The sequence below is a fragment of the Poecilia mexicana genome, unplaced genomic scaffold, assembly GCF_051168715.1.
Source record: "Poecilia mexicana isolate PSO_F unplaced genomic scaffold, ASM5116871v1 scaffold_12, whole genome shotgun sequence".
NCBI classification, from domain to species: Eukaryota; Metazoa; Chordata; class Actinopteri; order Cyprinodontiformes; family Poeciliidae; genus Poecilia; species Poecilia mexicana.
Window position 1 is genome coordinate 15,257,094 of NW_028263381.1, and position 23,646 is coordinate 15,280,739.

Below are 23,646 nucleotides of genomic sequence, written 5' to 3' on the forward strand. Positions count from 1 at the left end.
AAGCAAACAGGAGGATTCTCAGATAGACCACTGGATGTCGTCAAACTACTTTTGCTTTTTTTAAGACATTCAAGTGATGATCAACATTTAGTCTGTGCAAACAAAAAGAGAAAAGAAAGGAAACCTGATGAAAAAAGTAATGGAGGGATGATATTCATTCACCAAGAGGTCAGTAAGCCATAAAGAGATCAGTTGTAGTTTTCTAACCTTTCACTTAAGTATTTTGATTTTTACAATATCTTTTCAAATGTCTTCTGAACACAAAGTCTGCGCTTTGAGTCTGCTTGTTTTCAAAACATCGCCTTATCCAAAGATCACTGTCTCATCTCTGCTTTCATTGAGTCTCTATTTCTGTTTATGGCAAAAGGAGAAAAGAGACTAAAAAGACATTGACGTCACTTGAATTGATGTGTCTGGTAAAAGTTTTCTATATTTTATGGTGTGGGCTATTTATTCTGAAATGAACACATAATTAATTGTAGAGCAGTCCAACTAATTAGTAATCAGAAAGATGATTTGATTGAAAAAAAAAAAAACTTTTAGAGTTGATATTATTTATACATACAGTTCCAACCGGAAGTTTGCCAAAACGAAACACAAGCTTTACTTCACTGTCTGACATTAAATCAGACTAAATAATTCATGTTTAGGGTCAGTTAGAATTACTAACATAATTTCTTCAGCAATGCTAGATATATATTTTTAAATTTCTTTTTAACTATGTTTTTTTTTAAATCAAAGTCAGACATTTACTTATATATTACTATTCTTTTATATTAGATTAGATGACAATGATGCAAGGCTTAATTGTATCCTTTGCAAATTATCACATTAATCAGAGATAGACTTGCACTGGTACACAGGTACTTCTTTATTTCAAGTACAGTCAAAAACCACCAAAGATATGTAAATGTAAAGGTAAATCCATGCATCACATTTTCTAAAGTCAGCTTTACAACACAAGGAAATAAATATCTAATTCCACAGATTTTTCCAAGTATAACATAACATTTTTGTTAATCAACTCTCACTCAAAGATTTGACTAAAAATGAAAATACATGTTTAGATGCAGTTATCTATTGTTATTAAGATAACAAAAATCAAAGAATCTCAGATTAGCCAATGTATGGAAGCATTGCTCTAAAACAAAAGAACATATATAAGGCAATACTCCAAAAATGTCTCATTCAAAATACTTTTTTCTTGTAAAACTGAACATCGGTGCACTATTAAATGTAGGCTAACATGGTGATATTGTTTTCTGTCGTTCCTCTGTGTTTTTTTGCAAGCAATACCTTAACCTTTCAATAAACTCTCTTTTTCCTTTTTCCTATTTCTTTGTTTCTTCAATCTGCTCCACCTCGCTGGACTCATCCACCACTTTGCCATTGATCATCGTTTGAGTCACCACCTTCACAATCTTTCTGGTGCGAACATCTGGCTCCTCTGCACAGAAAGGAGATTATATTCGATCCAGTGAATTTTGCTTTGTTTTTGTTGTTGTTTTGTTTTTTTTAAAAGAAATTCACTAAAAAGATTTAAATGACAACTAAACAAAAAGAAAAACATTCCTGGCAGAGAGGAACAGAATTTCCAAGCTGAAATGAATGAGATGGAGGGAATGATGGTGTGAGCTTATGTCAGCTTCTGAGATATATTTCTAGTGGGACTTTTGATATGAAACTTACAACGGATGTTGGGAAAAGTAATAATTCACAGAACAAAATGTAAAACATAAAGAAAAAACACGTAAAAAGTCAAAAGAAGCCATTTAACAAGCTGATATCTATGATTACCTGTTGTCAAAGTGCAGAGCTTATCAGCTGGTTAAGTTTTGATTTATGGCTTATTAAAAAATTCCCCTTACATGATAAGATAAGCAAAAGTAAATAGTTCCTTCAAACTCTTTGCAAACCTTACGGCGAAACATACCGATGGCATACGCGTTATCAAACTTCTAAAAGTTGCAGTGATCACAGACATAATCGAGAATTGGACGTGTATTCAGGATTTGTAGCCACAATCAGTTTTTCATACCAGATTTTCTGATATGAATAATCACAATAGCTGTCTATAGCAAATAGCATATAGTTCAAGGTGGAGAAATGTACTGCGATAGGCGAAATGAGGGTCAATCACCCAACTTGCATTGAAAATCTATGGTAAGAACTGAAGATCACAGCTTTCCATAACCTTCTAGATTTGGAGACAGTTTGTTTGGAGGACTGGATCCAAATCCCACCTGAGTGACACATGGGGCAAATTTCCTGATACAGGAGATGTATCAGGCTTTTCCAAAAGGCTTTTCTAAAGCGTATTGAATGCTTTTACAATGTATTTCCCTTGTCATTCCACTTATGAAGAGAGTTTAATGTCAACTGTTTCATTAGACACATATGTGTTGCATATATTTATTGATACAACCTAAATGAGAATATTGACGATAAAAAAAAAGCAATATGACGCAAGGAGAACAGTATGCCGAACAATAAATCAAACATTTTGACTACTTAATATTACCTCTCTTAAGTATTCGTAATCCCTTCTAATCCTCTGTATTTCAGTAGCATTTTGACTATTCAGCTAACCCCCAAAGACACCTCTGTGTTTGCCCTGTGTTTTTGTTTTGCTTCTCAGTCAAATGATTTTTGAAGCAGCCTCCTATTTGCTAACCCATCAGCATGAGTAAGTCAAATTAAAACAGGGTTACAACAACGGGATAAATCCTGTCCCACCCACACTTGTTGCTTCAGGAGCTGAGCTGTTCTCAGTGTTTACTTGTTCGCAGTTTCATAGAACTGTAATTGTTCCTGGGCCTCTTGGGTGTGTTATCTGTTCTGCCCCAGGTACAATATCTATCTATCCATCCATCCATGTGGATGTCTTTGTTACTGAATCTTCCCAAGGGAGTTTCCTTTTTACTTCTCTCCATTCTCCACTTGTGATAAATTTGCTGAATCAGTTTTATGAGCTATCACCAGAAACTCGTTGTCTTAAGTCCACAAGCCAATGATTACTCTACTGCCTTTACTAGTTTAAATTTGCAACATATCAAACATAAAATCACTGTAAATATATACACTTTAGCCAAGATCCTCTCTTTAGCTAAGCTTTTGGACTCTTTATGTCAAACTCTTTTTCTTTTTGGTAACATTTGCCAGTAATTTGTGTCCATGCTGATCTGATCTCGAATTTCTTACCTCATTCTCTTCAAATTGATCTGATTTGGTCTGCAAGAAAATAAATCTAGCAAACATGCAAAAAAAAAAAAAAAGGAAGAAACCAAGGACTCACTTTTTGGTTGAACAATAACTTCTTTGACTCTGAGGGGGAGAAATAAAACTAGTTAGGATCATACAAAATAACGTAAAGAAGACATTTGTGGGTATTTATAGTTATTTTTGGTTATTTCCATTTGAAGAGAAAAACGTTCAACTATTTAAATCTTAAAGATAAAGCTTCCATGCATCTAACATCAACAAGCACTGATTTACACTGAAGAAAGCAAATTTACATGCTAAAATTCATACTTTAAAAATAATTCTTTAGGTTTTAAGGACTAACTCTTTTCGAAATATTTTCATTCCACCCACTCAGCAAACTGCAGTTTTTCAGTTTTCCTTATTTCATGCCTGAGTTTTTAGAAATGAAAAGGTGCCGTCTCATTTAGTACATTGTAAAATGGCAACCATGTGTAAAATCAGTCTCAATTTGACAATCAATAATTTGGAAATTATTTTCTAAATAAAAATGCTTGTTGACTTCAATGAATAATGACCACAAAAAAAGAGGCTGCTCAGTGCTATTTTGGTGAGATGCATTATAATCTGTTAAGCCATATTTCAAACAGGGATCAGAATGACATTAGGACTAATTAGAAAATAATATCAAATTTACTTGTAACTAATTGTGATTTTAGCTTTTAAAATGTTATTTATCTCCATAATTTATCAAAAATATTTAACTATGAGATTTAAAAAAGTAATGGGCATGAACTCTTGGAAGACACAGTTCATCCCCATGAACAACAATGGCAATACATGTGGAATACAAAACAGGGTTACAAATAGATAAGGAGCAATTTGACTCAAAGGCAGAATATGTTATTTGAAATAACATAGATTGGTGCCATTTGAGCAACAGGTCAATTTTGATAACAATATTTTTATCTGAAGGACGTGATAATAAATGAAGAAGTATAGATGTACTGTGAATCATCGCTACTTTACATTTAAATTACACCAAAGAATTCTGTTTTCTTGATCTGTCATGATGACGGCTGACCTTCCCATGTTATTAATGTAAACTCTATTTAAAGCCACACTGTTTTCAAATGTGCAGGTGGGGTGGGTTCTTGCATGAATGAGTGTTTGCTCTAAGGCTGAATGCACAGACAGTTAGTAAGGAGCGGTGTCGTGCCTTTACATAAAATGGCAAACATGGGAATATGTCTCCAAAGGAATCCCTGCAGCTTAAACATGGAGTCTGTACATCGTAAAATGATTTACTGGTCCACGCATCATTAAGGAACCTATACAACTTTAAGGTATTATTTCAGCACCGGCACCAGACAAAGCAAAACAAGAAATACCCAGCCTAAGACGTAATCCATGAGAAAACAATGTGTGCAACCATGCAACTCAACTGCAAGGTGGGTCACAGCTGAGCCAGAAAAGGAGACAACAAAATTAACATCTTTTCCTGCCTGAGTTTGTGACTTGATTAATTAGCAAAAGAAAAAAAAAAAACAATCTAAGCAATAATATAACTTTTCTCGAAGGCTGAATAGCTTTGCTAGTATCATTACTCACGTTTCCTCTCCCTCCAGCAGGCGCCTATAAGTGGCAATCTCCATTTCCAGGTTCTGCTTGATGCGGAGAAGCTGCTCGTAGTCGGTCTTGGTGCGCTGCATGTCCAGCCTGAGCTGGGACAGGTCGTCCTCCATCTGGCTCAGGGTGACCTGCAGCCGCTCCATCTCAGAGGAATACTTCTGACCCGTCTCAGCCAGGTTACCCTCCAGAGCTGCTATCTGGGGGGAGAAAAGCGAAAATAACAGATTGCACCCTGGGTGTCAGTTTAAACAGATTGTAGATTTAGCAAGCTCTTCAAATAGAATGTAAAAATGCAGAAATCATTTATATGATGTTGTTATTCTTCGAGCTTAGAAGGGTTCCTCTGACGCACAAAGGGAACACATGTAGGTAAAACTACAGTCATATTTTCCACATTTTCCCAAAGTCCACTTCTAAATGGTCTCATGAGTCCACCCAGGAAGGGAAATCTTCTAAGAATGGACCCAAGAAACCATTGACCCAGCAAGTTTGCACATCGAATCCAGGAGGATTTTGGTTGATTGCTGATTCTCTAATTCTGTTGTGTTAAACAATCTGTTGGTTCACATTGAGTTTCATCTGTTTCTGTACAGTTTGTGCTAAGTTTAAGACTATGTTCTCAGTTTAATTCTATGAATGACTTAAGTGGTGTTAGTCTTTGCATTAGCATCTGTTTCCAAAGTGTTTGAGAGCTACATTGTTTAGGTTTGTTTTTCTTTTGTTTCTTTTAGTGTCAGTTTATCTGCTGAGGGTTAGCATCTATACTATTAAATGTATCTAAACAAGAGGAAATTAAGTTTCAGGAATCTGTCTCACTACCGATGCACTTTCAATGCAAATAGTGCATGTGTCTCGGAATCAAGGTGTGGAATAAACAGAACCCTGCTGCGTCAGAAAAAGGTTATGTTTTTTTTTGTTTTTTTTTTATAATGTCATCCTCATTGACTCATTTTCAAATTTACAAATCAGCTAACTGCCTGATAATTAAATTTTAATGCTATGAGTGATACCAAGTACAAGTAGTCAGGCGAATGTCGTCTGAAATGATCAGAAAGTAGGCCAAGCCATCACTTTCTCTTTCAGACATGCTGAGGTGAGTCAACTTTGATCATCTCAGCATGCTTAGATAGATCGTTTTCATGCGGCTAAATGTTTTTCAAGCATTCTGGCTTAGCTGGGGATCAAATTATGTATGCTACAGTGTGTCAAAAGCGTGGGGTTGGAGTGTTTTTTTTTACTGGATTATACTGGCTGATTACAAATTTGACTCGCAATTTTAGCGATTTGTGGATCTCATTATTAAGTTTTACATTTTTACTGATGCTGATATTAAATAGTTTTTATATACTGAGGAATATTCAGAGATCTCAATGTGTTTTTTTTTAGTTTAATAAAGATAATTCATTCAAAGAACTGCCCTATCTAAAATTTAATGCAGTTTAACTTCACCAAATATCAAAAGTATTAATTAACTGAAACATAATGTTGTGGTAATGGAGTGTATTTAAAATACCACATACATAAAAAGCTTTAGTATCATTACCATGGTACAGTGTTTTGCAGTTGGATACTTTAGAGTGCCTGATGAAAGCTAAGGATCTCTCGTCGGCTCCAGTTGCATCAGAAGGTGTTTTGCTGTGGTAATTTAGCCACAAGAATGTCTCCTACACCTAAAATAGCTTCTCTGACAACAATCAGCAGATTCCTGTGAACTGATAACACTTTGATACCCAAAGCAAACAGGCCCACCTCAAAAACAATTAGCCGTCTCAGCGTTGTACGTAACCCCGTACCATTCAACAACTGAATCCCACATGCTGTTGCGTGTCTTATCAACGTGGGAGAACATGTTCACTGTCAACATGGGATTGCAAGGGGGAAAAAAAAAAAAAGTACAGTTCCCCGACTGTCGAGCGCTACAGCTTGGAAAGGTACGAAAGACGCAACAAAGAAAAAACTTGTCTGGTTGAGACTGAAGGTTAATTCCTTTAAAGATTTTCTTTGTAATTGCTCTCGCTCATGAAACCAGCCTCTCTTTCACGCTGTTAAATAACCCAGTGTGGTTTTGTTCAAGGTTAATACATATAACCGTCGTCTTAGAGTCCAGGCTGCGGTGTTTGCACTGCTTTATTTACATAAGTTGATGTTTGTACAGCTCCAGAAGAGGAGATTTGACTCCGATTATCATTTTCAACTTACTTGCTCCTTTTTTTTCTCTCTTTTATCTGCATCTCCTCAAGACTTCTGAGGAGATGCAGGCTGCTAACTAAACACTCCACGTCATGTTGGATTCTGTCTGACCTCTTCATTCCAGCAGCAGCAGCAGCAGCAGCAGCTCACCTGTTTGTGCAGACTGTCCAGCTCCACCTCCAGTGTCTGCAGGAAGCGCTGTCTCTCAGTCAGCTCTCCCTGGGCTCCTCTCAAGGCCTCGTTGCTCTCCTTCACCTCATTCTGCACCGTCTCCAGCTGCACAAGTGACGTGTTTTGATTGTGTGACTTTTGCCCTTTTTAAATCTATATATTGTGGATATAAACTGAAGAGTGCTTTGAATTTTCCCACACCTTCTTGCGGTACCACTGCTCTGCTTGCTCCTTGTTTTTTTTAACGATACCCTCATACTGGGAGCGCAGCTCGGACAGAATGGTACCAAGCTCCGGTCCGCGGGCAGAGTCCACCTCGACGTTCACTTCGTCCCTGGCGATGCGAGACCTCACCTGCTCCAGTTCCTTCAGGGGCATAAATATTAGCACACTTTGTGTTTGCACTGTCACACTGTGAGCATGTGTTTCAAACATGTTTAACATCTGTGCAAACATGTTTAGTAAAACTGAGAGCAGTTCCTGTGAAACAAAAACTCCAAGCTGCAGAGTAGATTTTCATTATTTAGATGTCCCTCATTAATACTTGATGGGACCGAGCTCATCTTACCACCGGCTTTTCTTCTGATCCTCTTTTATTCCTGCTCAGTGAATCCACTCCATCACATACATGTAGGCGTACCATGCCTCAAAAACGTATTCAACTCTTCACATTATGTGACGTTACAATCATAAAAGATGTTCTCTCAGGATTTTATGTGACAGAACAACAATAAATGGAGGATAATTGTAAAGTGCAAGTTTGATGATACCTGTTTGAAAAAAAAAAATCAGAATAGAATGGTGCATGTGTGCATTGAAGGGGTATAAATATTTTTAAGATATTGTGGGCTAAAAGGTTTTACAGCTGATGAAATTGTCCCTTAAACTGGTAAACAACTGCACACGGCATGAAATGCAATAATTTGTCATTATTAATTTAAAAATGGTCAAAATGTAGAAACAATGACTGTAATCCAAGTACACCCATCTGGTTTTAGCAAAATTAAGAAGCTAATTTGAAGCTGACGACTGTACAGTTAAAATGAATTCTAGTAAGTGTTGAAGGTTTGCCAGGACAAAAGTCAATCCTCTCTAAAAAAAAAATAACCTGGCGTTTAATCTCAGCTTTGCAAAGTGGAAACTTATTTAAATAGTTCTGAAACATTCTCCTAAGGTAAAATGGCACTAAAGGAAATATGTTCTGGCCAAAACGCACAAATCCATTGTTAGAGAAACCGAAAAGTGGCACAAACACCTTTCTGTGTCAAGCATGGAGTGAAAAATTTAGACTTGCTTTGTCGCGTATGTTACCCATATCCTACTGCATATTATATTATATTTAAACTTGAGGGAAAAGGAAGTGGAGAACGTTCAATTGAAAGTTCTTCACACTCTTTAAAAACAAAGTAAAATGAAGTAGAGATTACAAACAGGGTCTGGGTTGTAGATCAGTGTATCGTTTAGTGGGAGCAGGGTAAGCTTATCTTCTTTTGAGGCCACTTTGCATCAGCTGATTTCATCCAAAGTGCGTTTTTGGAGCAATCAGATCTGCTTGCCTTTTGTCCACAGTAACCAGAGTTCCACCTCAGTTTGGGCTCCACAGAAACTACTTAGACCACTAAATTGGGTCAGGCTTGTATCAAACAATGTGCTGCCTGTGGGTTCAGGTGCCACAATAAAAGAGATAGCAAGGGAAAAACAGGATGGCACAAATGTGGGGTAAATGCTGCCAAACAGGTGGCTGAAATAACTGCAGTTCACGTGAATCTGGAGAACAGGCGAAGACGTCTTATTTACCTCCTCGTGGTTTTTCTTGAGGAAATAAAGCTCCTCTTTGAGGCTGTCCAAGTCTCCTCTCAGAGAAGCAATGATCTGCTCGTGGTCGGTCTTAGCCTTCTTCAGGGCAACGCAGTCTCTCTCCACAGACTGACACATCACCAATTCGGTTTCCCATCTTCCAGAATTTGGGAAAGTGGACAAAAATGGTCAGCAGAACATCAATTTTGAATAATCAAAAAAGAAACCGCTACTGTTTGAAACAGAAGGATATTGCAAAAGCTGCACAAAGTCGGATAAATGATTCTCCTGACAACCAGAGATTGTGTCTAATATTCTGGAAATTAATATTACAGAACTGACAAAACTAATATCTATAACTTGCAGCTAGAGCTCTTGCATGTAGTTTCCTTGGTTATGTTGTGTGTTATTGTTGCAACAGAAACCTGAATTACCAGAAAGCTCTTTACACAGTGAGGTCAAGATCTTCAAATGGAAAAAAAACAAAGTGCATGAAATTGTATTTTTCATAGAAGCGCTTTGCTAATAACACTACAGGTTCCTCACATATTTTCTCTCTGTTGTCAGAGAACATCAGGTCGCTCAAGGTGACATAATTACATATTATTACAACATATCTGCAACAAATTGTGTGTTGAAGGATTGTGAGTCTCCTACTTTCTTTAGACATGCCCTGACCTAAGTAATCATTGCAAATATCTACCTTGGTGTCAGTTTTCTGCAGGTACCGAGATGTACACTATAAAAAAAATATATTTCCCCCATTTCTGCTTTTTACTTTCTTTGATATTTGAAATCCTCCAACAAAATTTAATATTAATGATAACCTAAGTAGAAACACAATTCAACCCATTTTTTAATCACAAATGAACTGTTAACCACATTTTTTGGTCAGTGTCATTAGTCGCATTCAGGGCTGATCATTGACAGACCGGTAGCATCAAGAAAGCACGTAAATATTACCATGATTGATCTCAAAATCAACACATCATGTCCTAAACTAAAGAAATTCAAAGATTACATGGGACAATTGTGAGTCTGTGTGAGAGTAGTTGTCCAGTTAAAATGAATCCAAAATGAATCCTGCTCATCCAGGAAGCCACAAACAAATACAGAAGAGGAACAGCTTCAGTATAGCAGACCTCACTCGTCTCAGTCAAGGTAAACATCTTCAGTCACACATGGTGTTACTATGAGATCAGAAACCTAACCAACGACTTCGGAGCGAGAAGTCAGTCTTTATACCGATCGAGATGTTTTGACCATAAACAAGCAATTCAAGTGTGGAAAACAAACAGCCATGTGAGGGACATATTTTCCACTTGTTCATTGCCAGTTATTGTAAATGCTTGATGATACTTTTTCACTAAGCACTAAGCACAAACTGGGTCTGTTTTAAGCTGATCACAGCATTTATCTTCCGCCTTTTATTAGGTTATCAAGATGTGATGCTGATATTTTCCAGACCAATTCTCCGTTGAGGATTGGAAATCTAAGAAAAAGGCTCTGATAGAATAAGACCTGGGTTCTATTTGACAATCTTTATCACATGAAAGGCAAACAATTTGCTTATCGTGATGTAATCTCTAACCACTCACTTGATTCTGAAGTCATCGGCGGCCAGCTTAGCGTTATCAATCTCTAACATGAGACGAGCATTTTCCAGGGTCTTCTTCCGCACCTGATTAATATTAACAGAGGTTAAACACAGCTCATCCAATCTCAGAGTGAAGGCTAAATCCCTTCATTCGTCTGGTTTCTGTTCATGTTTTACGACCTTGTAAAGACGCATGCACAGCAGGCTAGCTTAGTAACACTCAGCAGTCTGATTCAGTTGCACAGCTTACAGTAAAATAAAGCTGTTAAATGATGAAATTTAAAAAATATGTGACAGTGCACAGACTACTTAAAAACAAACATATTTTTTAAGGGTTTTATTTATTTAAGGGTGTTTCCACATGTTTACCAGTAGTGTCTACTGCTTATTCCTTTTGGTTTCAAGCACATCACAGCTGCTATCATGAATGTTTTGTTTCTATAAAACTATGCAATAAAATGAATCATTTTGACCCGTGTAGAATGACACATGTTGGTTAAAGGCGGCTGCAGATCCCTTCATGCCCACCTCTTGCTCAACTGCATGCGCCTGGGCCATCATTGAATCAAGGTCATGACCTTTGGGGATGCGCTCGATCATCAGCTGTTTGATCTTCATCTCCAGGTCGGCGTTGGAGCGCTCCAGTGAGCGCACCTTAAAGAAACAAAGAGAAAGGAAGTGTTTCGGGTTGTGCCGAGCTGGATCCTTTCCCATTTCCTGTGACCTGACAATGCGGCTCTCTTATTACACCTCATACCTTATCCAGGTAGTTGGCCAGGCGGCTGTTGAGGCTCTGCATGGCCTCCTTCTCGTTGGTGCTGTTGCCGTGCAGTCCGTTCAGCTGGAGGCTCATTGGTCCGTTGAGATCCTGGCTGATGGAGGCTGAACGGGTCAGCGGGCTGGCTGCAGCGAAAGAGACGGACGCCCTGGACCGTGCGCGGCCAGTGTCCATCAGAGAGCGACTGGAGAACGAGGGGCGGTTCATGGAGAAGCTTCTCACAGAGATGCTAGAGGCCATGATGGTCAGCTGTGAGAGCAGAGGAAATGAGGTCAAGCTCTAGTTGCACTGATAACATGTTTTCTATGTATTTGGATGTTCACTAAGTGGTAGGCAGGCGAACCCTGTGCAGTGCACGGTAAGCACTGTAAGAAAAAGTGGCTATCAGACGGCTAGATGCTTCTGATTCTGTTACATTAAGAGGATGTTTTGCCTTTTTAAATGGATTAAGACTGCATTGGTAAAAAAAAAGAAAATCTAAAAGGAATCAGGTTGAGGATTTGTTTCCGTCTCAGATGGCTTTAACAGGTTCACATTTAAAAAGTATAATCTTTACGAAAACAGACAAGTTTAAATGTCAGTCTGAAGGACCTTTTTAAGACATTTAAGTTGTTTAAAGCTACCCTTATGCTATATCCAGTTTCAGAAAAAGCCCTTAAGCAAATGGGCTGCACTGGCCGGCCTTTTTTTTTTTTTTTTTTAAATGGAAACACAAGTAGAGCCTAATAGTCAATTCAACTGATCGCCCACTGGAGATGATGAAAGAAGCTTTTCAGTAAGTGGATTTACAGGCGGCCAGTGGCCATTCAGACTAACCATCTGCATCGGAGAGACGTACGACTTCATGGTCAGAGCCACTTCAGCGTGCTGTTGTCAGCTGTGTGCAAATTCAGCTTCGACTCCAGCCATCATGAAATCAAAATGTAAATGAGCACAGCTCGGCTCTGAGTCAAAGGAGAGCCTCTCGGCACAAGCTGAGGACACTTTTGCAGCCTTTCACTGCGATAATAAGATTTGTGCTGAATTTAAAAGAAGAGAGAATCTAACTGGGGTTAATGTTTTGTTTTTTAATGCTTAATCCTCAGGTTTTATCTTCTCTTAAACAGGTGTTCACATTACTTCCTGTACACCAAGCATGACTAACAATTGTTTGGATGTGAAACAGTGTGCAAGGCAGCATATCTTCGTCCCCGTGTACGTGTGTGTGTGTGGGGGTGTGTGTGCGTGTGTGTGTGTGTGTGTGTGTGTGTGCGTGTGTGTGTGTGTGTGTAGGTGTGTGTGTGTGTGTGTGTGTGTGTGCGTGTGTGTGTGTGTGTATGTGTGTGTGTGTGTGTGTTGTGCAGGGCTTCGGTGGCTGATTACTGGTCAAGTGAACCTCTCTGTGTGTGTCTCTGTCACTTGATCCTCGCAACACCGTTCCCACAACACCACAAAGGACCCACAGCGGGAGACAGGCAGCCCTTGTTCAGATAAAAGATTGAACTCGGGGAAAATGATCTAGAAAATATTCAGAGGGAATTCCACCTGCACAAGGAGACACTTTGTTCTGCAGGAAATGAACTGTCATTTCAGTTTTTCGTATCAGCTCCCTAGCAGCTGACAAGTAGCTGGGATGATAGCTCTGAATGGAACTGAACAGGGGGAAAAAATCATAATTAATCTGCACAAAGAAGGTTTTTTACGATATTTTCCTTTGAATTCTACATAAAATGTGCTTTTAAACCATTTCTTTATTCACTACCAACATTAAAAACATACTTTTATATAATTGTTTTCTATAATATGACTTGATAAGCTACCACAACAACAGCAGAAGGTTTTCTTACCAGGTTTTTACTTCAGATGGAGTGAAGATGTGATCCAGAAGGATGCAGGAGGCTCTGTGTAGCTGCATCCCACCACAGGTGTGCCTATATGCAGGTGTGCAGGAAGTGGGAGGAGCTATTCTTTCAGGAGGTGTGTTGCTTATACTCCACCTGAATCATGGCTCTATGCTTTTTGAATAGAAAAATGTCTAAAATTACAGTTGCACTACAGCGCTGCACAATGGAGGATGTGGAAATAGTGTCAAGAATTTTACTACCTCTTAATATGCACAGATTATCTCCTCAAAAGGATGATGCAAAATGAACTAGGAAAATTAACAAAAGGATCAGCATCACAGTAGTTGTTAGCAGGTGAGCACTAATGTTGACTGTTTGGGGCTTTGTGCTAATTTGTACTAAGGTTCTGTTTGATATACATGAAACGAAATGTTTTCCGCATTTCCATTAATAGCAGAATCTTATCAAGTTTTAAAAAGGACATAATCCCAACCAGTTTCAACGGACACTCAAAACTATAGTCTGTGATGAACAAATGTTTATCACGATTGCTGTTAATTGCTCGGATTTATGGAAAATTTTCACTAGACATCAGATTATAAAAAAAAACGATGTGTTCTGAAATTGCTTTAAACTCTTCCTTTTCTAACTTCCAGCAGCTGATGTGCAAACATCGCTGTGCAGAAATCTAGAGTTTGATTTCTCTTTCCTCTTCCACAGCGCTAACATTTTCATCAGCTGCTGTTTTTAAGTTGTAGCTGAGTTATGATGTCGTGTCCTTCAACCACCACAAAGACTTGCTTTCAGGACTCCCATCCCCCCCGCCCCATCCACCTTCTGCCTCTTGTTAATGCAAGTTGGCTATATCTGCATTTAGCTTTCAGGTTTCTAAACTTTAAAGAGAGTGATGGGTAAATGCAAACTTGCTGGCGCCAAAACAGTAAATCATTAACCAATCATTAGGCACACGCCACTTACTGTAAGTGACGTAAGTGCTATATAGCAGGTGGTGGAGAAACAGAGGAGGTTGGTTTCTTGCCTGATTGGATAGAATGTTAACCATCTATTTAGGTCTATGTTACTATCCATATGCATTGATCTGTTTTGAATTAAACAGTATCACTGTTTAGAAGTGTCATTTTGATGAGCTGCAATTTTGTAATTTTGCAACGTAGCAAACCTCACAGGAGAAAAATACACTTTAGTGTCCATCGACTTTGAATTCTTGCCATAGATTGGAACAGCAGATATGTTTTCTCTGAAGAAACATTTCCTGTGCTTGGCTCAAACATGTTTTCCGTAATTTGACCTGTTTTTCTGCCTGCTGGTGATTAAATATTTAACCTGCTCCTACGGCGCAGACAACCTGCTTTTGTGCTGCTTTGGTTATATAGTCACAACTATATTTGAACTGCAAAAATGTAGGCATCGTTTTAAAAGTGTTGATGTATAAATTTGATATATTCCAATGAAATACCAATCAATCTCTTTAGATCAGGAGGAAGTTTTAGATGTTTGCTGTAGCCTCATCACTTTAGTTGTGCGTGCGTGCGTGCGTGCGTGCGTGCGTGCGTGCGTGCGTGTGTGTGTTTTTCAATCTTTCGTAAGGCACGTTCCTGCTCCTGTCCAATCAAGTGATACTCTCATCGCACCTCTGGTGAACTTTGTCCATGCGAAGTCCCTCGAAAACACAGAAGAACTTGTGACATTAAAAATGTGCGAGTAAAGCTTTTAATTCTCACATGCAGTCATATTCAAATTGCAGTGAGAGGAGTCGTGCAAAAATAATGCAAATGTCCTTTTTGCATTATCACACATCCTGCCTTGAATACCTGCAAACTCCAGTTAACTGAGAGGTGAAGAGCTGATGTTGGTGTCCTTTTTTAACTTGTTCTATTTTAGTTCCGAATAATTTGGAGTGTTCAGAGGGCAAGCAGGTCTTTTTGTGCAGCGTTCGGTTGGAAAAACAAACATTTTAAATAGAGTGGCTGCAGTTCACTACACTTTTTCTCATTACAAGACATGGCACCATTTTATTTTGGCAATAATTTCATATTTGTGACAAATTGATGAAAATAAGGGAAAGAAAAGTTATTTGCACAAAGTCAAGAAACTCTTTTTGCAGCTTTAATTATATCTGAGAGACAACGTATTTCTTTTATTTATATTTATTTGTCTGACTATTTTAACTACTTTACATGCTGAAAAACAACTTGATCATCATGAACAACTTATAACATTTAAGATGAGTAAAAGACCTTTACAATACTTTTTTGAACTGGGTGAACAATGTGCATCATCATGACTGAAATCTAATCCATTTCCCTCTTTTAATTTTCAGCCTATATGGCACAGATTCTTCTCCTTTTAAATAACCTCTTGAGCAAAAAATATATAAAATAATGCCAGGACATGAAATTGTGCAAAACATTAAATATTAACTACTGTGATGCAGTAATACCAGGAGACACAGTTTTCTGTCTCGCTTCCTGACGTTAAACCAGACAAAACATTTTCCAGTTTTGTCAGCAAAGGCAGCAACTCAAAGAAAATCAGGTAGAAGAAATGTGGACAAAACTGTGATTCATCACACAAATACCAAACGTCTGAAAGTACCATGTTCATCCATTCATATTGAGCTATAAAGACCGTAGGAATTTCAAGCAATTTGGAGGAGAAAATATTCTGAGTCATAATGAAGAACATTTCCTGCTGTGAAATGTGTGTATCAATCCCAGAACAAATAAAAAAAAAGACTTTGTGTAGGTGCTGCCTGGTAAGAATGTCGTTATGGACAGTGACAAAAAGCCTATATCAACGTGGGCCGAAAGACTACTCAGTGGCAAAATAAGTACCATAAAAGCCATGTTAAAGTTTCTGAAGACACATCCCAAGTTCAGATTGATCTAAAATTAAATTGCTTGGTCAGTGTGATCTAGTTTGAGCTCCTTGCCAACTGTGAAATACAGAGGTGGCATCATGATGCTTTTGGGGAGATTTGTTGCAGGAGGAAATGATTCACTTCACAAAACAGTGGATCATTTCCTCATAAGGAAACAATGTTATGAGGAAATACATTGAAGCGACATGTTAAAACATCAGCCAGGAAGTTTAACCACCCAGATATGCAGCCAAATTCGTTGCAAAGTGATTCATGCAAGAAATGTCTTAGAGTGACCACCACAAATGTTTCTTCTCCTCATCTCAGTGACATAGATTAATTGTTTGCAGAACTGAAAAGGTGTGTGTGAGGGTAAGATGGCCTACAAGCCTGACTGTTAAGCTTGAGAAAGCTGCATACCAACAATGATTCACCTAAGTCAGACAATTTAAACATTAAATACTGAGAATATGTAACATCTGGCTTAGAATAAAGTGATAAAAACAATCTCTCATTATGCTTAGCATTTAGCAAATAGGAAAAAAAATATATATAATAGCTAAATCTAACTGACACATAACTGAAAAGATTTAGTTATTACGCTGAAACAAAAATACAAGAGCAAATGAATTTTTATACAGTGCCTGTAAACTTCTGGCTTTAATCTAAGTAAAGAATCTAAGCACCTCAAATTAAAAATATTTGCCTCAAAGCAACAACTTTGACCTGAGGACTTGACTTCAAAATCATCTTTTCGCGTCAGTTTCAGATGTAGTGTTACTATTGTCATCTGCCTCCACCAAGTGGTAAGAAGTTGTAAATACAAGCAAAAATAAATCCAAATTGAGCACCTTAAATCCACTAGGGGGCAGCAACAAGCTACATCATCTTCCATCACTCACTTTATCGCTTTTCTACCAAATAAGAATAAAATGTTATTTCAAAAGGGTTTCCATGTAACTCAAGAGAATTTAAAAATATATAAACTCATTGTTCTCTAAACTTGTTTGTTACTTATGTATTTTTAAGTTTGTTTTGTTTGTTTGTTTTTATGGCCTGAGCTGCACGGTGGAGTAACTTTAATGACTTCCCTGGGAGGTCACTGCAGTGGTCGTTGTTATTGGTGCAAACAAACAGCATGATCCACAATATGATAAGACATGGAGAAAAAAAAAACACAGAGCAAATTATTAGAGTATGGAAATGTAAATATGGGTTTCGATGTGTGATATATACATGTATGATGAAGCAGGAAGGGGTGCAGAAATATTGCAAGACATTTATAGTAGCACAAGGAGGAAAAAGCAAGTACGTATAATACACGCCTCTGAAGCAGGACAATATAAGTAATAACAATGATTGTTAAAAAAAATAATAATCTGTATGATGTGTCCAAATGAATATTGACTGAATGCATAAGACTGTAAACTTCAATGTGATTGAGAAGCAACGTGTGCTGACCACAGATAGTAGGCATGAGATCCTCATCCCAACATGAGATCAGTCATATCAGACGTTTAATTAATCCGCCCTAACTCTCACTGTCACTTTCTGCCTCCTTCAGTCAGTGCAGAGCAGAGTTTGGTCATTAAATAAATAAACAGGTGATTAGACTGGCAGGATGTCAGGATGCTACTCATGACCCCACTTGACCCCTTGTGACCCCTGTCACATGTGATCATGTGACCACAGAGGGCTAGACCCTGTAGCACTCCAGGAACGGTGATGCTGTGGGTCTGCCAATGTCCAGGTGAGGTTCTCACAAAAACTGATACAAAACATTTACTCATTCTTTTATAATACCTAAATGTTTCAGACAAAAATAACCCAAATAAAAACAAAATGTAATTTTTGGGAGGATTTACTTAGCAGAAAAAAAACAACAACATCCAAACCAACCAGGCCTCGACTAAGATTTTTATCCAATCTCTTTTTTGTTGTAGTTTCACTAGCCACACCCAGGCCTGATTTGGGTGAAACCCAAATAACAAAAAAAAAATCAAAATCTATTAATTCAACTCTGTCTGACAACAAGATGTGAGTCACACAATTTCAAAAGTAGGTTTTACTTGCATTAGCTAAAATTAATGTTTTGATTAAACAATGAGAAATATGCTAGGATCCACTGGAGTTTCAATACAAAAACCTCTCCTGGCTGAAAAGAATGAAAAAGGTCCAAAGTGTCCCAAAACATACAATGTGAACTGACAACACTTGATAGAAAAATACAACTTGTAGTTGAAAATATTATATTTCATTGCAATCTAATTTAGATTGAACAATACCTGAGTACTACATATTTATCTAGTTCTCTTTTATTATTTGTACCCAACACCAAGCAACCCAATGCAGAAGTTATCTTTTGATGGATCAGTGTGGTATTCGGCTATTTTACTAAGTTTGTGACATGTTTTTATTCAGATCATTGCAGTTTGAGTACATTCTGGCATCTAAAGAACCACTTCAGTTTTAAACACTAATTTAAGAGGATTTAGGGGTCAACAAAGTGCAGGAAAGGGTGATTTCATTTTCTAATGACTCTCGCATTGAATGATTTCCAACACAGATAATTTTTCAGGTAAAATAAGAATTCAAAAGTAAGCTTACAAAACAACTTAAACAAAGATAAGAATCCAAAAATATATGAATGTTGAGTCAGTTCATTCATTTTAGCAGCTTATGCCTCATTTGGTGTCTCTGTAACTGCAATATCACTTTTATTTACACATTTTGGATGGAGATGTTGAGGAGTTTTTCAGAGGCTCGAGATGCCATTAATCAGGTAGATCTCAATGAACAGTGAGCATTTAGCTTTCATCTTACGATCTCATTTCACTGTCACAGGACAGAATTGGCCTTCACAATCAGTTTGCCAAAACATCTGTTGTTCCGATCCTTCCAACAGAGAAAGTCAAAATGTTACACATCCTCAGATTTGCCCTCTGCAACCAAAAAGACCTGAACTGAACTCTCTAGCATCTTGTTGGACAGAAAGGTTTTGCAGGACAAACATTCAGTTTTTCTTGCAGTCTAACTGAATATAACTAAGTTTAAACTACAAGCTGGACCCGACAAACTTAGATTCATGATGTCAAACTCACCAGATTCAAGGTTTGGTGTAAATAGATGGAGTCTGGGTAGTTTATTTATTTATTTTTTTTTTTGGTACTATTTAAGTTCTGAGAAGACTTTGTCTGCATTGATAAGTGGATCCCTTATAGCAGGTCCCACTACTGAAAAGGCTCAGTTTTCAGTATTTTTTATGTTCTTATGAGGGGCATTCAAGAGTCTGTCTCCAGCAGTCAACGGGCGAGAGGCGGAGCTCACCCTGGACATGTCGCCAGTCCGTCTCAAGGCATTTTGAAGCGTAATTTTTAGAAAATATGAATTTTACAGGAGTAAAAAATGTTGTGTTTTTGTTATTCACTCCTTGATTCGGTCTCTTAGCAGTTCAAAAAAGCAGAAGTAAATCTTTACATCTGATTAATTCATTAATTTTGTGGTTGCTGCAACAGAGATAAGAACAAAACCCAGTTTGAGCTTTACACTGCCACTACATGCAAAGCTACTCAATTTTGTGCTGTATGGGAAAAACAAAGAGAACCCAAACCTGTAAGTGACAGATGTGATTCTTTTATTTAATGTTGTAATACTAATGGTGAGCTACAGTTTAAAACAGAATAGTCACTAATTCAATTAAAGGCCTCTGGAGTCTAAAAATGTTTTTTTTTTATACTCATTCAGTTTGGACTGAGAAGAGAAAACAGGAAGCTTCTCATTTGATTTCTTAAATAGAAACACACTTCAGAAATTGACCTCACTTTTAATTAATTAAACACAAAGTTGTAGGCTTTCTACTTTCACACGAGTCCCAAAAATAAGCGGGTATGATAAACTAAAAGAACAATATTCCGAATTCTGTGCAGCAATAAAAACAAAGGCTGTTTCCTTTGGCACAGATTTGTTCTGCTTCTGCCTTGTTTCTCACCGTTCCCCATCAAAGCCTTAAATCTAAAGCAACCCTATATGGAAGTGCATTTGTTATTCCACCAATTTGAAGCACCGCTTCCCCTTACATGTAATTTAGCCCCCAAGTTGCTGTTTGATGAGTTGGACTTCAGTCCACCAGCCGCACTGCGATAAGGAGATAAGTATCTGCGGTGGAGAAATTACACACAGATAACAACATATGTGAGCAACTCTGGAGGTCAGCACCTGCACATGCTTTTTCCTCCTGCTCTTTCGCTTCAGTATCTGTTGTTCTTTTTTTTTTTCTTTTTTTTTTCCTTCTTCTTCGTTTGGGTTTTCCTCCCCCCCTGACTAAGTGCAGGTTGCTTTTGTGTGACGGAAACATGTCAGACCACTCAGTGTGTACTTTTAGATTACTATCGGCGAGGTTGGTAATATTTTAGATACAGATCTATATGCATAGCTGGTGACTGTATAAAAGTTGAAAGGAGAATAAAGCCTGCTTGTGTGCGTGTGTGTGTGTGTGTGTGTGTGTGCGCGCGCGTGTGTGGGTGTGTGTGTGTGTGTGTTAACCCTTATTTAAGAGAGGAAACTTGACTAAGAGTTATTCTGCACATGACCTATAAGAGCAACAAAAGGACACACAGGGCAGGGCTTGTAAAAGCTGCAAAACAACATCGTGCATTTTTGGCTTGTGAGCAACTGTGCAAGTTATACAAAATAAACTTATTACTTTTTCCAATGTCTGCACCTCTTACGCAACGAAAGTTAGTTTTTATTTTCAGCTCTCACTTTCCTTGCCTTGAATGTTCTCTCACGGTTGATCTTCACTATTTTTGACACTGTCTGATGATTTATACAGTGTTGGCTACAAAAACAAGCTTAGTTAAAACAAGACTGTTTTTTTAATGTAATAAGTTAGTACACGTCATCCATTATTAGGTAATTTGCGGTTCTTTCATGCCATCAGATTAGGTTCTACACACCAGCAATAAAAACCTTGAAAAAGTGCCTGTTTCTGTTAATTTCCTTTTATGAGTGATGGGATTAGAACATAAAATTTCCTTCCAAACTGGAAGCACTTTTTAGTTATTTCGCGATGACAGCTTATTGTTTTTCTGCTTATGTTATTTTTCTCCAGGGATAGGAGCTGGACAAAGGTGATGTGTGATGACAGTGGCGGAGCAGGTTTGGAAATACAGCCAAGAATAAATGCAGTCATATCACAGGATTCGCAGCCACAGCAAGAGAAGCAAATTTGTTCGTCTTTGACATCTAATTTCATTAAACACGTTGCATGATTATAATGCGTAATGGAGTTGGATATTGTTGTGGAGAGATTTTTAACAGTTTTAAATGCTTTTCTTATTAGAGGCGCCTGGGGTTTCATCACAAACATTAAAAAAAATCGACATTTTTCTGTTCACAGTAACAACTCAAAAAAAAAAAAAAATAAGAATAATGCAACAGAGACCAGAAGGAGACAGATAAATCACAGAAGCACTGAGGCAGGTGTACTTTCTATGGGAAAGAAAGAAAGAGTGAACATATTTAATGGCAGCACCAATAACTCCATGCAGGAAAGAGAGAGCTTAAAATGGAATCAGGCAGCGAAGTGTACTAATTTAACTTATGGTTAAATGCAGCAATGGTTTGTCTCTGTCATGAAAAGGTGCAAGGTCAACAAAGAATCTCCTTGGCAAAAATTCTGTCTATGGAAAGGACAGACAACGAGAGCACACAAAGTGTCGAATCGAGCCAATAGCTCAGTGGCTCCATTCAGGAAAGAGACGCAGTTAAACACAAAATCAGTGAGCAAGAACTATTTTCTATCAACAAGATCATATGGCCAGCAGTTTTATCCGCTATGGAAAAACAAGCACAATTTCTCTGTTGTTAGTTTTATCTGGGATAAAAACACGGAAACACTCAGCTGGTTCATTTGATGAAACAGAACAACAAAAACATCACAGAAGATTCATTTCAACAAAACTTCCATTAATGGTGGAGAAAATGAACGCAGAAGTACAGAAGGTATTCCCTCTGTAGCCAGGTAAATCTCCCGTTTACATCAACAATAAAATGTACTGCTCTTACTTTATCTTCCGATGTGTTTCATTAAAATCAAACAGCAAAGAATGCAAGAGGTAACAAGAAAAAAGAAACATCTTATCGGTATTTGCTGTGAGACAATCCATTTAAGATGGATTTTCTCCAGCAGCTTACCTGTCTAATTAAAATAAAAATGTGTTTGAACGTGAAATTGGATTTCCCAAGAGTTAGTCTGAGCTTGATTTGCTTCGTGTCGCTAACTGTCAAGGCGGTTACTTTGGAGTCTAATCAAGGGTTGGGATAAACTACTGAGAGTTTCACTATGCTTTCTAAAATGAGCTGCAATGAAAATAGCTTTGAACAGAGGCTGAGTAAGAGGGCTTTGGTGCTTTAATTTACTCCTTGAATGAAGCATTTAGAAACTTTAAGAAAGCATATCAACCCATGAAAAAGGGGCATTATATGTTACTATTGCGAGCACTTCTATAAAAATTTAAAGCCCCAAATCTTCCCTAATTGGCCAGCTAATTGGAAAAAATAACTCTTTATTCTTTCACTGAGGCATGTCAAACCTGCTATCTGTTCAGTTTTACACAAACACATTACAAACTATGATTTATGTAAGTGCAAGAAGAAAAGTTTAAAATAAAAACAAAGAAGGCATTTCAAGCTGCTCGTAAGCAACGTTGTGCTGAATTTCTGCCTGTGGTGTTGACTAAACATGGCCGAAATCCCTCCAAAGATTACTGAGTTTGTATCTCAGTAAACACCCGAGGCCGTCTGGATATTACACTTATTACACAGATGTAGAGGTCAGTGAGCATTTTTCTAGTTTATTTGAAACAAATTGAAGCGTTACTATGCTGTATGCTGTAGTGTGCAGCAGTAAAGGGAAATGTTTACAACTTTTCCTGCCATTCTGAGCCCATCTAGAGTCGGTGATCACAGATTGGTGGTGGGCTTGGTCTAATAGTTTTGTCACCATGCATCTAATGCTGAACACTAATTCCTGCTCGTTATGTTTTGTGATTTCAGCTCATACTTAACTTTAAAATATGAAAGATTCTATTGTTTCAACTATTTGTTCTTGAAGCACTGATGGCTAACGCACAAGGCTCTGACTCCAACACTGACCTTAGGGCAACAGTGGCATCTTTTCTGTCTGTGATCCGTCGCTCGTCTGATCGTAACATGTTTGTTTTTGTTTCGAGGGAAACGGCTCAGAATCCAGCGTTGCTCAGCTTTCCTTCATTTGGTCCAATTTGCTGCTGGCAGCGCTCTTGTTTTTCCGTTGTCAAGAGAGAGAGAAGTCCCTTTCATATTCATATGAAACGCTCTGAAGTCTGCAGAGAATGCATGTGTATTCCCTTAGAAATTATTTAGAGAAAAATATGTATGCTCCAGAGAGACGTTGATGGCAAAATATTAAGTCAAAACAATCAAAGCAAAGTGGAAATTTGATGAAGAAACGAGCTCAGTCCTAACAAACACCTAAAAGAGAATAATTAAACAAAGGCGGTGCAGAAAAACTCACTTCATTAATACCCCTGTATGT

At 37.9% G+C, this 23,646-nt stretch overlaps 1 protein-coding gene across 1 annotated transcript; it reads right to left on the reverse strand.

Annotated features, from left to right (window-relative positions):
* Positions 1–847: 847 nt before the first annotated feature.
* LOC106915608 (keratin, type I cytoskeletal 18) lies at positions 848–13,281 on the reverse strand. Its single transcript, XM_014983310.2, has 10 exons — positions 13,193–13,281; positions 11,346–11,615; positions 11,117–11,242; positions 10,590–10,672; positions 8,992–9,148; positions 7,396–7,560; positions 7,174–7,299; positions 4,813–5,030; positions 3,296–3,324; positions 848–1,447 (listed from the first exon to the last, which is right to left on the reverse strand). The coding sequence occupies exons 2-10, from the start codon at positions 11,604–11,606 to the stop codon at positions 1,332–1,334; spliced, it is 1,281 nt and encodes a 426-aa protein (XP_014838796.1). The 5' UTR covers positions 11,607–11,615; positions 13,193–13,281; the 3' UTR covers positions 848–1,331.
* Positions 13,282–23,646: the final 10,365 nt, after the last annotated feature.